We start from the raw sequence: 15,657 nt of genomic DNA, 5'->3' as shown, positions 1-15,657 counted from the left end.
AATAATTGTATATCTCTTAAAAAGCTCTCAAATAAAAGAGAAAATTATAAGCTTAAAAAAGAAAAATACAACAATAATAATAATAACGAAAATTTTTGGTAAGATCAACATTATATTTTCATGACTATTTCATCTTAATAGTTAACAAGATTTATTTATATAAATGATCCACTCAAACATAAATCATAACACAACAACTATCCAACAAAACACAAGAACAGGATTGTTAATTATCCATATACATACAAATAAATTGCCTTAAATATATCGTAAACATACTAATTACTAATTAGTATTAGAAATTAAGTTACAACCCTGAATTACTGATACCTAACTATCTGCAAATTATCTTCACATTAAATTGGAAATCACCCAATTAAATTCCTCATTACATTAAATAATAATAATTATAATAATAATAATATCTAATATTTAATAATATTAAAATATATTCCCTTATAAACGTGAGAATTTTTTAAGTCATATCTATGAGAAAGTACCATATACCTTATAAACGTGAAAATTTTATAAGCCATATGGTGCAAAATTCAAATAAACAGTAGAAATATAAAACTTTAATTTGAATTTTTTTTTAGAGATTCGACCTTTTAACCATCGATACACAAAATTTAATTATAACCCTGAATCTTGAACTCAAATTGAAGGAGAAAGATGGTTGTTTTGTTGATGAGGATGGTAGATTATGACATTAGAAGTCACATCAAAATCTCTTTTAAAATGACTCCAAAATGATGTTTTCTCAGATGGGTTTAACCTTTTTGGTTCAATTATACCATTTAAAGCTTCTGGTAATGGTTGGTCTTTCATGATCTCCTTCCAATATTCTTCAGGACCTTTTCTTGCATATATTTCATTGCTAAACTGCTTTACATAATCACACCAAAATACTTCATTAAATAACAATATATATACTATAATTTAGCAAAAATTAATATTAATAATCCAACATTTCACTCATCCGCGATAAATAATCTCATTTTTGAATTATTTTTCTGTAATCTAACCTTTGTCATAAATTTTTCCGCAACATATCAAAAATAAATAATAGGTTATGATAGGTTATGTTGCTAGAAACTATGATAAAGATAGGATTACTCACGGTAAATTAAGTGCAAATATTAGTTATTACAAAATAATCTAAAGATTGGATAATTAATGTAAACTTTTTCTATTATTTACATAAATCATTAATTCTAATCAAGGAAAAGTAGATATTTAAAAGAGTTTGGATGGAGCAAAAAATAATATAAAGATCTTTAAACCCTGTTGATTTTTAATATTTTCGAATTTGAAATAAACTAAACATAAATAAATTAATGTAAATTAATAAATGAGACCCTTGACTGTTGGGCCTGTATGATTGAGCACCTTATATATGCTTAAGACCATTAGTATGAGATTTAAAACCTTGTAAAAGAGTATGAAGAAAGCTTACCATTAGAAATATGATCATGAAGAAGAGGAAGAAGGAATGAGGAGGAAACTTCATGGCAGAGAAAGTAAAAGGAAAGATGTATGTTTGTCTACTTGGATATGAACAAAGAAGGGTCAGTCAGACTTTGTGTTTTTTTATATGGAAGGATAAGTATTATAGTCCACCAAGTTTAATTTATACTGGGGATTTAACTATATATATATATAAATGCATAGGGAGTGTTAGTAAGTTTTCTATTTCCGTTGTATGAGGTAATGTATATCCTTCAAAGAAAGCATTGATAAATAATAGGAAAAATTATTAGGAATAATAGTTTTTTTTTTTAATTTTTTTACAACAATACTAACTTTTAATTAATCATAAATAATACTAATTTTGGAGAGTGTTTTCCTAGAATATACTTTATATGTTAAAAATCAAACTATTGCAGATTATATGACAAAAAAATTGGTGAATTAGTTAATAAACTAAAGTTGGTATTATTCTAGGAAAAAAAACTCTTAAGTTGTTATTATTCATAGTTAAGCAAAATTATTGTAGGTAAATTAATGAAAGATTGTATTATTCACAATAATTTTTCTCAAATAATATAGTTGGGGTGTGTTTAACAAATGATTGTTGACTTTTTAGTTGATTAGTTTGATCAATTAAAAGTATTGATTGTTTTAGTTGACGTTTAAACTAGCTAGATAAGCTTAAAACACAACTCTTTAAGGAGATATTTGCTAAAATTTAGTATTGATTGTTGATACTTTATCAGAGAAAAAATGAGCCTACAAGCTAAATCACATTGAATAAAGCTAACAAACTAGCCTTTTCGTTTTGGCTTACAAGCTGGTTTAACTCATTTTTTTTTTAGCCTTTTGATCAACCATGAGTTAAAAGTCAAAAGTCAACTTAAAGTCATATGATTTACCTATTAGCTAAATAACTTTAGCTTTTTCACATTTTTCAAATATAATTCAAGTCTTAATATTTATAAATTCTAAAAAATTTTAAAAGAACTTTATATTACAAGTTTATGCAATAAGAGAACCTAGCTATAAATACTAAAAAATTTTAAAAGAACTTTACTTGGATACATTTTAACTTCTTTGTATCCATGAAAAATGATATTTAAAATTTCTCTTTTCATATATTAAAATTTCTCTTTTCATATATGAAATATATTACACGTAACCAATAATATGAAACAGAAAGAATAGCACAAAAATTTGAACATTAATTATAATTAAGGGATTATTAATACCATCATAAAGTACATTTTAGCAATTTTGCTTTTTAATTATTGTCAACTTTTTCATTGTATTGTGTCGACTCTTATTATATAAAACTAAAATTTTTCCCTTTCCTCTAATCGGATAGCGAAACTTCACCTTCAAATATCTGCAAAGCGAGTACGAAGCTAAAACCCATTTTTAAAAAATTGTTAAATTTAAGAGAAAATTTAAAATTTTACATTAAATCATAGTAATCTCGACCATTTCAATGTTGAATTCACATAACCTTTCATATTGTTTCAATATTGAAATTGAGTTGATAAAATTTATTGTAGAGAGAAATAAGTTAGGATCAATATTTAAAATGTCATAAAAATGAGGGTACCATATGATGAAAAAGTAGCGATAAATACCAATACCTTTTAGCAATTCAAAACTTAACCAGATTTTAATTTTTGATTAATCATTTTGCTTCTCGTTTCATCTAAAAGGAGAAAATGATGTGAACTTGTGGTTACTAATTGTGACCATCTTCTAACTAATACAATCATTTTTATTTTCCATAACATTCTTCTTTTGCACTAAGTAAAATTCTAAATTGTGATAGGCTTTGCATTACTCTCACCATTGGAGATTTGTAGTACTTAACTCTTTTGAAATCATTTAACCATTTGATAGAGAAAAATATACTACCATTGAAATATCAAAACTCCTATACACCTTAGCTTGTAGGTTCTACAATTCAAACTAAAAAATAATTACTTTAATTCAGAAATACTTGTTACATTAACATTATTTATTAATTAAACGTATTTTATATATTGCAGTTAACTATACATAAAAAAACAATATTATCAAGTCAGATTTTATTTAAATCGTCTAATTATATATTTTTATATTATTTACTTTTTATAATTTTTAGTTATATATATTCATTTTACAAATACTCAAAATAATAAAATAAATTATGTTAAAAGTTATATCTAAGAAATATTGTCCAAACAAATTAAATGATATAGAAATGGGAGGGCACCTTTACATTGTCTTTCTATTTTTTTTTTTTTTTATTATTATTATATGGTAGCATGAGGAAAGTGGGATAGATAAAAATCCAATCTTAAAGGTTACCGACCGAAAATAATACTTAATGAACCGAGTCTCTAATTTCTTTAATGAAACATGCTTTATAGACTTTAACTATAGTTTTTGTATTTCGAAACATATAGTCTAAATTGTTGACTTGGGTATCCAAAGGATGCAAATTTAAAACATGAAACATTAAACATGGAAAACTTTACATGATCCGTACATAATAATATATGAAAACTAATTTTGAAGCGTACAATTAATTAAAAATTTATGCTCCCATGTTTTTAATATATAATAATTCATTTTAGGATGTTAGGATGTGATTAATTAAACTCAAAAAAGCTTGAGTCATGTCAAGAAAGTGACTAATTGAACTAGGCTTTTATTTTGTTTGGTTGATGTAGGAAGTAAATTTTGGATAAAAATATTAAATTCTTAAAAATTACTTCATTTCTTAACATTTTGGGAAATAATTTTTCGTCGTTAAATTTAACACTGAAATTTGTAATTGACATGTAAATTCAAAGCTACTAAAATCCCTTAAATGACGAACATTGCTTCGTCTATCAAATGGATAAATAACTTATTACTACTAAACATTAATAAATAGTAAAATCCAACTCACTAATAATAAATATATTTTTATTCATTTATTAATAATAGATAATTTACCCACCGAATAAACTAATTTTTTCCTAATAATATTTAATTTCTAAATTTTGCAAGAAATTCACTTTCTAGAAATTTTCATGTTAACCAAAAAGTTAAACTAATATATAATTCCTAAAAAGTAAAAATTTTTAAAAAAATGAAAAATAAATGGGACCATCTTACATTCACACACGTATCCTACTCGTCTTTGGTTTTCTCAAATTAGTCAAGATTAGTGGAGTATTATAAGATTAAGATGCAATTAGAAAATATGGCAATGACATGACATGTTCATCCTTTGGAATCTTTGCCCAAGGTTTATACCACTTTCCTCCATATTGTTGTTATTTAGGCACCTTTCGCGCTAATTGCGTCTTTAACTATTACCAATTAAAGTGCCAATTTGTTCTTTAAGATCTTTCATCTTTTTCTTGATTACAAATTTAGTACCCGAAACTACACTGAGATTGCAATACTAACAACTCGCATAAATATTAAGAAATTAGTAGGGATTACTAAATTGTGCGGTTATGATTTAAAGTAAGAGAAAATAAGAGAAGATATGCAGATAATAATTAAATAAAGTGATGAAATTACTACCTAAAATAAAAATATTATAAAATTAAAAAAACTATTAACCAAAATAAAAAAGCGCCATAACTCTTAAATATTCTAATAATGAGTCTCTCATACATGAGAATGATGTATTCAATATCACAAAGTAGGATTTTACCCAAATCATGTAGAAGACACTAACAAGACCAACACATGGATGAAGAATTATACATCTAATTCATAACCTAGTTATGTCCAATCCTAGAAAAGAACATGTATAATTGACAATAAAAGTTTTTTCATCTTGGTTATATTGTAAGCACTTCAAGATATTTGTCTCAGTTCAATATAGTGAAGAATGATCCATTTTTGATATATAAATATTTCAGCATAGAGGTAAAGATTGCAACTATATATACTTTATTCTCTGACCCATCTACTCCATGGAATTAGACTATAGATAAAATTTGTTGAGATTTATTATAATAATGTATAGTGTTTTGATCGACATGTTTTTTTTTATCCGAGGGTTTACTAAAAGCAAGAAGTAGAGGTTTGTAGGCGGTGAAAATTGAATTTATATCACAAGTAAATGTTGTTCAAAACGGTTTGACATTTGCTCGATATTATAGAAACTAAACTCAACTTTAACCCAACTCGAATGAAGTTAAAATATCAATGTGCATATAAGACTTAATTAAGAATTAAGCCGAAACATCTTATCTGAAATCAATCCGATAATTCAAATGAACGCCTTTTTAATTACAAAAGTGAAAGAAAAATTCTTCACCACCAAACCAAGTAACCAACCCATAAATCTTTGATCAACATAACTTCAACATACACATTGAAAGTACTACAAACATATTGGTAGATACAATTTATACTTCTTTATCCTATATAATTATGTAATAAGCGTTGAATCTACATATTCATTTAATGAAAAGATTGAGTTAATCTATTTAATTAATTAATTAAAAAATGTCTTAACTCAAGTCCACTTATTTCAGATTAGATTCAAGTCCAATTAACATGTCAAATCAGTTCTTTTATCAGACCTACAAAATAGCATCTCATTGTATCTACATATATAAAGTTATCCGAACAATATATTAGTAGATGCAATTTATACTACTTTATCCTATATAATTATGTAATAAGCTTTGAATCTAATAATCCATTTAATGAACAGGTCGGATCGATTTATTTAATTAATTGAGTTAAAAGTGTCTCAATCCAAACCCATTTATTTCGACTTAGATTCAGATCAAATTAGCATATCGAATCAGTTTTTACCGGACCTATAAAGTACCATTCCGACCACTATATCTACATATAATGTGTATTTAACCATTTCACATCCATAAAACAATCTACTAATTAACATGGTGCAAAACCAGCCAAGTATACACAAACAAAATCAAAATTTCAACTCCTTCAAACACGCATGCACTTACGATTAACAAGTCAAAAGGAAATGACACAACACAACCAACAATTTTTATATGAAAAGATTTGTGGTTATCTAATTATAATAACTCTTATCTTGAATTATTATTTGGAACTACTGTTTCCCTAAATCTACAAGATCTCTGAATACTCCAAATTAAGTTGACTTAATTTGAGAATCTTGAGCTTGATTGGTATATAAGCATGGGAGCACATCGTTTGTGGGTCCCACTACCACTTTCTATGATTTTGAGATGTTTATAAGGTTATTCCAACCATATCATCATGTTTTTAGTTCATATTTTTATTTTTAGTCACATTCATGTTTTGACTTCAAATAATTTATGCTTTGGTTGAGAATTATATATTCATTGGTCCAATTAGAGACATCAGAAAATTTTTCTAGTTAATAAATAATACTTAAATATATAAAAGTCATAAAAGTATCATAGTAGGGAAATATTAATTACTAGTTCTATTTCATAAGCATTTATGTATAATTTTACTTTATTTTTTAAAATGTTGTAATTAATAATTTCTTATAAATAAATATATTATTCAACATGAGTAGGGATGAATGCAGTATGAGAAGTATTTTAGAGCGGTCTATATCTAAACTAAATCAAAAAATATTTTGAAAATTTTTCAAACCACGCCAATATGTTTTATCTCTTGGATTAGATCAAATTTAAATATTTTAACGTTGTTTTATTTGGTGAGTTTTGTTGTTTAAAGATCTTTGGTGCAACTTGTTTTTTCATTGCTTTTTTTTTTTCCAATTGTCTTTCCCATATATAATTTATATAAACAACTTGCAACCATAAACTTTTCAAAATCATCACTAAAACTAAATTTCTTGAAATTAAATATTTTTTGGAAGAAGTATGTCCATACTAGCTGGCTCAATAGTGATGTAGTATACTTATTTTAGAGTGAATAAAAAAAAAGAAAAAATAATATTTTCCAATTCTAAAAATTGAAAAACAAAATACAAATTAGATGCTTGCAAGTTGCTAAGACTATTTTTTCTTGTGATAGGTATCTCTTTTCATTTGAAAGAGTAATTTTATATCGATTGTGTTGATGTTATACTAAGTGGGATATAATCCTATTTAAAGTTGTAGTATACGAGATATTTCAATCTATCCCTCCTCTAAATTTTAAAATTTCTCAAAGTGATCTTAGAAATACATCAGGAATTAGGGAGTGTTTGGCTATAGCTATTAGATGCAATTGTTGACTAGTTTAATCGGTTGAAAGATTTGATCGAATAATAAGTAAGTTGTTAAGAAATTGTTTGGGAAAAATAATTTACCACTTGTTGGGTGTTTATTAGAGAAAAAATAGGCTAAAGAACCAACAAAAGGCTTCTTTGGTTTTATTGTTCCAAGTACCAATTTCACCTGGTTTAGGAGGTGACTTTGATCATCTTATAGCTCAAACAATATCATGCACATTAGAGGAGAATGATAGATATGTGCATTAGGGCTAGATAGTATAAGGTTTGAATTATTGAATGAATCGAGAAAAGGGGTGCAACATGGGTGCCTCGTCGAGCAACAGCAACAATATACATGTGGTTGATACTGTAGCATGTGCTTGAATGAGCATACGAGGTTCTCGAACAAGCACTTGTTATTTCTAGTGTCATCTTGACATAATTTTTCGTTTGCTACTTTTGTATGAGACACATAATGTCCTTTTACTAAAGTTATTCTATTATTACAGTGGGCTATATAAAGGGTTTAAATTACATTAGAATATCATGTAGGCTTTTACATAAAGAGAAAAATATGATTAGTAAACCTCAAGGTGTCTTTCATGTGATAGAATATGATTTCTATTAAGAAACTATTTTAACGAGATTGTCCATGCATCATAAAATCATTGTGCTTGCTTGTATGTTTTTATTTATTACTCTATTGATTTGCAATGTTTTTCCTATTTAGTTTCTCTTTTTTTTCATCTTGGTGAGATTTAAAATCTTTTGTTTTAGTTTTGACTTAAAAATTTACTTTTAAATTGACTTTAAAATTATTTTTCAAGCACTTTTGTACCTCCTCCGCACTCAAACTAACTTTTTAAATGTTTTTCATTTTATGGTATTTTTATTGCAATTATTATATGAGAAAATATATTTATGTAAGATTTTATTTTATTTGTCTATCATATATTTTTAATATTAAATTTTATAATTTTTAATTATCTATAACTCTTAATATAAATAATCTGATAAATATATTAAATTATGAAAAAGATGTTTGGATCTAGGTAAAATAACGGTGAAAGTATTTACATTCCATGATTCCAGCAACCTATACGCAAGTTGTGGATGCTCTAATGGAATAAAGTCAACTGAAACAGCCGTAAACTTCAGTTATTTGGCTTCTTTTGCACATGGATCTTGGAAAAGGTTTTTTTTTACTAGAATGGGAAATAAGTCATATTCTAATTTAATTTTCTTTTTTTTTTCTCTGTGCTTTTTATGTCGGAGACGTAAACTTTTGTGTTCTTTTAGAGCCGTTAAATTTTTATTTGATTCATTCACACTTGATTTTGACTTATTATAAAAATACAAAATTTAATTTAATTGATATATTGATTACACGTATATAGGATTTATTAATTATTTAACTTTTGAATGTCAAATTTAAAATCGACTTACATACTTTGGACTCGTTTGGATTAAATGTAATTATTTAAGTGATATAAAGTCAAATTAATCAGAAAAAGGTAAATAGAGGTGCAAAAAAAGTAATTGAAATACTTGTAAAAGAGTTAGAATGAGAGTAAATAAAAAAAGAAGGATAATTTTCTTCATTTGAAGGAAAGTATTCCCTCAACTTCCCACAGAGTAAATGAACTAATTTTTATTTTATCTATTTTTTATTACTTTTTAACCGATTCTTCCACCTTTCTAACAATTAAATTCCTTTAATATTCTATCTAATTAACCTTGTTTTCCAACTTTGATTTTTATTTACCTCTTAAATATTTACACTCAATCCAAGCAAGTCCTTAAATGAAAACATTTACTTTCTTTGTTCTTACTGAATAATATTTCTTTTCATAATATGTAATTTTTAATTGCAAAATTAAAAGAAACAATTGAGTAATGCTTATTTCTTGTGAAAGATTGACTCAATTTGCAAACCCATTAAAGCCCTCACTCGTGCATAAATTAATATTTGTATCGAGAATCTTGAGTTTCTCTGATCTGTGAATGAGGGATTTTCCTTTAACCTCGTGCTGAAGCAGATTAAGATACTATATTAAATGATTTAAAAGATCAGCGCCAATTAGCTAGTAATATACAATATGCACTATTTAATTTGTCAATTTTATTCAATTGCAATAAATAAATACAATTGGGAAATAAATAATGTTTATAATATTAAATAATTATTATCAGACTAAGAACTTTATATTTGGGCTAAAAAAATTTCTTTCTAAAATAGTAATTTTTATTTGCCTACAGATGCTATAGTTATCTGACAAATAAACATAAAAAAGTCATAGCCGATTACTCAATACATGTGAAAAACGACGATGTATTAGAGTTCGAACGATGTGTTTCAAACTCCAATATTACCAAGATCGAGTGTATGAAGTTTTAGTGACAAACAAATTACGCTATCAACGATATCAATGTTTGTAGGAGAAAATAAAGCAATAAAACGACACAAAGATTTAACGAGGTTCACCCAACTAAGGCTACGTCCTCCGGTGTGTAGTATCTCTTATATTATCAAAAGGAGTTCAAGAACTCTCAAATATGGAGAATTACAATAGAGAAGAGAAATAGGCTAGTGTTTGGCTTGGGGTGTATTTTTGTGGATAACCATTTGATGATTGAGAGCTCCCTATATATAGTACTAGGTACATAAATGTCATTAGCTCACTAAATACAGAATTAATATTGAATAATGAATGACATGAAACTTCTCCAAGAACTTGAAAGGTCGAAAACAGCATCTTAGGCACATCAGAGGAACCGCTCAACTGCAATAAAGAGCTCGCTCGGTCGAGCGGCTCGGTCGAGCGAGCAACAGCAACATTCTGGAGCATTCTGTCTGACCGCTCGACCCAACCTGGAGCTCGCTCGGTCGAGCGAGCTGGTCGAGCGGCTCTTCAGATTCTTCTGACAGTGTTTGCTCGACTTGCATATCTTGAATCAAGCTTTCCACTTCTTCATTAAGTCCCATAACTCTCACACTTCATTTCCTTATTAATCCATACTTAATCACCATCATAAATCAATCATCAAAACTTAACTTAATACACCCACATTAACACATTCATGGGATTCCATCCCAAAAATCACACATGAATGCACCTCATTTAATGTGCACTCAAGTCACACCAATCACAACAACATGTATGCCCATTCAAATTGATTGATAAAACTCATTACAACAATATACTACTTTCAATCTTTAGATATTTTTTTTTTGTTATCTAAATATCAAGGGCATTCAATGCAATTTACTTATCATATATTTTTTAATATATATATTAAATATACCAAAATTTTCAAGAGTTAGAAATAATTGAGTGGAGTCAAATGCCGTATTGGCACATATGTTTCCTCCACCCCTGTTCATGTGACAGATGTATAATCACTTGTTGCGAGATAGATTAATTCTATTTTCTTTTTATTCAATTATTTGTAATAATCAATCCTCAGAGTCTAATTCATTTATTTATTAGTCACTGTTCACTTATCACTCGTAATTTGTATTTTATTTTAAATTTATAAGCTAAAACATCGTTAAGTATAATTTTAATTGATTCGTCTTAATACAAAGTAAATGAGACTAATAAGTCAAATAAAAGAGAATATAAAATTTTAAAATTTTTTTCTATGATTATTCTATAATTCAAACCACAAACAAAATAGGAGTGTCCTCATGCGCAAGTCACATCTTGACCCAAACCTAACCATTGGGATTTTGAGGGCACAGTTTTGTATTTTGTCAAACACAATCATATTTAAAGTCATAATTACAAATTATGTTGGTATTATAATATTTAGATAAAAGAATGACTTTTTTTAATTATACTAATTAAATAAGTAATGATAGGACTTTTTATTAGTTTCCCATTATGTAGGGTGACAAAGGGGCAGTGCATATGCTACTTTTTGGATACAATCAAACTTATCATACACAAAACCTGCTAGCTTTTTTAGGGAGTGTAATTTAACCTAACTACTACATCAATTAATATGATTTATTGGTTTAAAACTATTTTTCCTACTTAATTAATGTCTTCTCTTCATGCAAGTTTCAACACGTATATAAGTACCGGATGACAATTAGATTTGAATACGACTTAATTTGACTTGCTCGGAGGATAAAACTTTGATTCAATTTTAAGAAAATTTTATTTACTCCAAGTTCAATAGTATGATGGGAATCAGATTGGAAGTGGATCCCAAAAAAAGTTGATGATCCGACTTGAATCTGACTCCGACCTCACACCTTCTCCGACTCGACCCAACATCTGTCTCCGACTTTGGCTTTATCCCAATATATAAGTGTATAGTTTATTTTATACAAATTTTTATATTTTAAAATTGATAGAGACATATTAATATGGTTATTTTAAGCAATTTTTTTAATTTTAAGATTTTGATACAAAGTCTAACCAATCAATTAGAGAGTCGCAGAATCGTAGTTGATCAAGTTTAATCCATCAATTATTTAAAAAATTGGTCATAAAATAGTTAGATCAATCAAGTAAAAAATGATTGACTGTCCAATAACAACGCTAGCTAAACTTATCTATAACTTAAATAAAGTTTTGGCGACGATTATTTAAAAATGATATAAAGTATAATAAGACTCACGAGATTGTTAAGTAATAAGTATACACAAGAATCACAATTGTTCGAACTTAAAATATCTTATCCAAAACCCGTTCGAACATTCGAAATCTCAAATGAGTTATAATAGTCATTTTCGATAAATAGGCCAGGTACTTATTTAAAAATCATTGTTATCTAGACCTAAGTTTTAAATGACTTATAATACACGCTATTAATCTAATTTGGACATTCTGGACATGACCTACACATTAACATGTTAGGACTTAGGACTAGATACAAAAAACAACTTCGATCATTGAACCATCCTAGAATTCTAATTATGATCAAACTTTACATTTTTGACTAATAGTTAGGCCTCAAACGCCAACCACTTTAGACTTTCTCCGGCCTTAAACTCCTAGCTACGTTGTAAACATGTGCAGTGTAGACGTGAGCGGTGTCGGCCGAGTGTATAGTAGTCAACCTATCTTTCCACTTTGTTTCATAAAATATATTAACAGCTCGTCTTATATGAGACGAATTCACACTACAAAGATCTCAAAATAAAAGTTAAATTTATATTTTAAAATTTTTTATTATTAGGCTATTGAACTTAAATATCAAAACATTCACGATAATCTTATATAAGAATTTATGATTAGATAATTGTGTATTCTCTATTACCTATGGAATAATGGGTGTTTTTCAAATGAAAAAGACTTTCATAATGTTATTTGAAAGTTACACTTTTAATTTAGTGTATTTAATTTAAAAAACAAGTAAGCATAAATAATATCTAATTTCTTTTGATAAAAATTTACGTAAAAAACTATTTGTTACATTTCTGATTCCACTCAATTTGCATCATTTTCTATATAGAATAGCCTTATTTATTTTACATTATTTTTTTATTTGGAAATAGATCCACCATTTTTCTTTAATCTCATTTATACAATTTAATTCTCTTTTAATTTTATTGATTACATAATTCAATTTGTCTTTACTTATTACAAAATATTCGCATTTTCTTTAACAAAACACAATTTTCTCTATAATGTCAATTCAAAGGGACGAAATTGTATAATATATACTTCCTCCGTTCCAATTACTTGCAACTTACAAATATATCACTATTTATTCATTATCATTAATTTTTGATTAAATTTTAATCTATCTATAAGTTAAAACATAGTCAAGTGCGATCTTGTTTGATTCATCACTATGTAAAGATTAATAGATTATCAAGTATTAAATTTTAATAATTTTTTTTTACATAATTTGAGATACTAAAAAATTAAATTAGTAAATTAAACTGCGTAAAAAGTCAAATATTACAAGTATTTTAAAACAAAAAATATAAATAAATAAAATAATTAAAAAGGCTAACTATTTGTATCTAAGAAAAATCGTAGTATAATACTTCTTTCGTCCCATTAAATTTACAGCATTTGTCATTTTGGTTCGCTCCACTTAATTTGCATCATTTCTATTTTTAGACAATGACCCACTACTCCCTTTTAATCTCATCCATAAATTTTTTCTCTTTTAATTTCATCCACACAATTCATTCTCTCTCTTCATTTATTACTATTATCCACCTTTTTCTTAAAAACACTATCTATATTTCAAATTAATTGCAATATTAAAAAATTATTATTATTTATTGATCTCTTTTAATTTGTGATTATTTTTTAATTTATAGGTTAAAACATAGTCAAGTAAGATCTTATATGATTCGTCTCATTGCAAAGATTATAAATATCAAAAAAATTTTAATTTTTAATTATACAAAATTAGATATTAAGGATTGAACTAGTGCATTGGACTGCGTGAAAAAGCAAATATTGCAACTAAATTGGAACAGAAAAAATATATAATTTGATATCATATCATCATCGTACTCAGTAACTTCCGCTTATAAAATTAGGGTCGAAAGTATATTCTCGCTAATCCACTCATATTACTTTACTTACTGGGTTATGTTATTTTTTACGCATAAAATAAAAAATTTAAATATCATGGGTTTTTTTTTTATTACTGGAATAAGGAAATGAAAGGAAAAGACTAGATACAATTAGAATTTAAGATTTATTTAAAAGTGATACTTAAACTCCAACTGAAACAAGATCTAATTCACTATAATTATTATATGAGTAAAATATTAATTTGAAGGTTATTATTATAAAAGACAGTCAAAAGAGATTAAACCTGCCAGAATCTGGAAATAATTCATGTTAATAAGTAGTTATCTGGGAACAATTATCTGGCTGGGTTATTTAAGTATTCTGTATACAAGCTTAGAAGGATAGTGCATGAGAAGCTCACATGCATGTGAAGACACATGTCCTTATTAAAACATCAATTTTATGAAGTGAGACACGTGTTAAAAGGAGAGATTAGAAACACCACAAAAGACAAATACAGTATTTGATTAAGGTTAAGGGATTGACACGTATAAAAAGGAGAGTGGTGCATGCAAAGAATGTCTTTAGGGATCGGAGAAGGAATGTTTGTTCCACAATCATCAGCTATAAATACTCACCAAAGCGCCATAAATAAGGTAACAAAACTTTTCTTAAAAAGGAAGATAATAAGATAAAAAGAATTCAAAGCAATTGAATACAAACCATCTTAACTGAATATCAAAATTTCACATTGATTTTCAGAGCAAGAGAACCATTTGGTTTAATTGACTTTTATTGTGATAATTTATTACAAAATACCTTATGTTTAAACAAGCCCTAAGCAGTTATCCACCTGGTTGCCACTGTGCACTTGATTGGACCTGTTAGGCAATTCATATACTGATCTGTACTGACTTGGGCGTCGGAGTATGCTCCTGAAAAAGAATTTCGGGTCTTTCTAACCCCTTGGTGTGTTTTGTAGGAATCATTAGCATCTTCATTCAAATATCTTACTGTTAACTGGCAAGGAATTAAATAAGGACTTCCACTAGCAAAAATCATCTAATTAACAACTAATCAGGAGATTAAAATTTTAATTAATTGTTCTTCAAAATCTGACAGGAACAATTATGAATAGGGGACTTGAATAAGTAATACTTAAATTGAAGTATTAGCAAATTAGAATGATCAATATAATTAATAGCAATAATTATATAAAAAGAACTTTAATTTATCTTATTTTTTTAATGGTAAATTTTAATATTGGGCTTAGAAAATTAGGAGGATGCGAGAATTCAATTAAACCTCTAATCTTAAGTTTCATATTTATTAAATTTTAATTGATTGTGTGATAGGATGAGAAGGCCTCCCTCATTCTCGAAGGTACACCTCTGATCACATAAGATATAGCTTAATTAACCAATCTAAATCTAATTAAATCATAGACAATCTAAATCTAATTAAATCATAGCGGCCCAAGGTAAATATCATCAACTATGTACATTAAAAATTATAAAAAATTAA

At 26.9% G+C, this 15,657-nt stretch overlaps 1 protein-coding gene across 2 annotated transcripts; it reads right to left on the bottom strand.

The window, feature by feature from the left end:
* Nucleotides 1-149: 149 nt before the first annotated feature.
* Nucleotides 150-1,650, bottom strand: LOC130828689 (organ-specific protein P4-like). Of its 2 annotated transcripts, none has more exons than XM_057694654.1 (2): nt 1,457-1,650; nt 150-885 (listed from the first exon to the last, which is right to left on the bottom strand). In XM_057694654.1, the coding sequence occupies exons 1-2, from the start codon at nt 1,508-1,510 to the stop codon at nt 655-657; spliced, it is 285 nt and encodes a 94-aa protein (XP_057550637.1). In that variant the 5' UTR covers nt 1,511-1,650; the 3' UTR covers nt 150-654. The 2 variants fall into 2 exon arrangements, with proteins under 2 accessions (XP_057550637.1, XP_057550641.1); XM_057694658.1 differs by having other exon boundaries at nt 153-882; nt 1,457-1,648.
* Between the last annotated feature and the right edge of the window lie 14,007 nt (nt 1,651-15,657).

The sequence above is a fragment of the Amaranthus tricolor genome, chromosome 1 (genome assembly GCF_026212465.1).
Source record: "Amaranthus tricolor cultivar Red isolate AtriRed21 chromosome 1, ASM2621246v1, whole genome shotgun sequence".
NCBI classification, from domain to species: Eukaryota; Viridiplantae; Streptophyta; class Magnoliopsida; order Caryophyllales; family Amaranthaceae; genus Amaranthus; species Amaranthus tricolor.
Note: the sequence above shows the minus strand (reverse complement) of the source record. Positions and strands in the feature narration are given on the sequence as shown.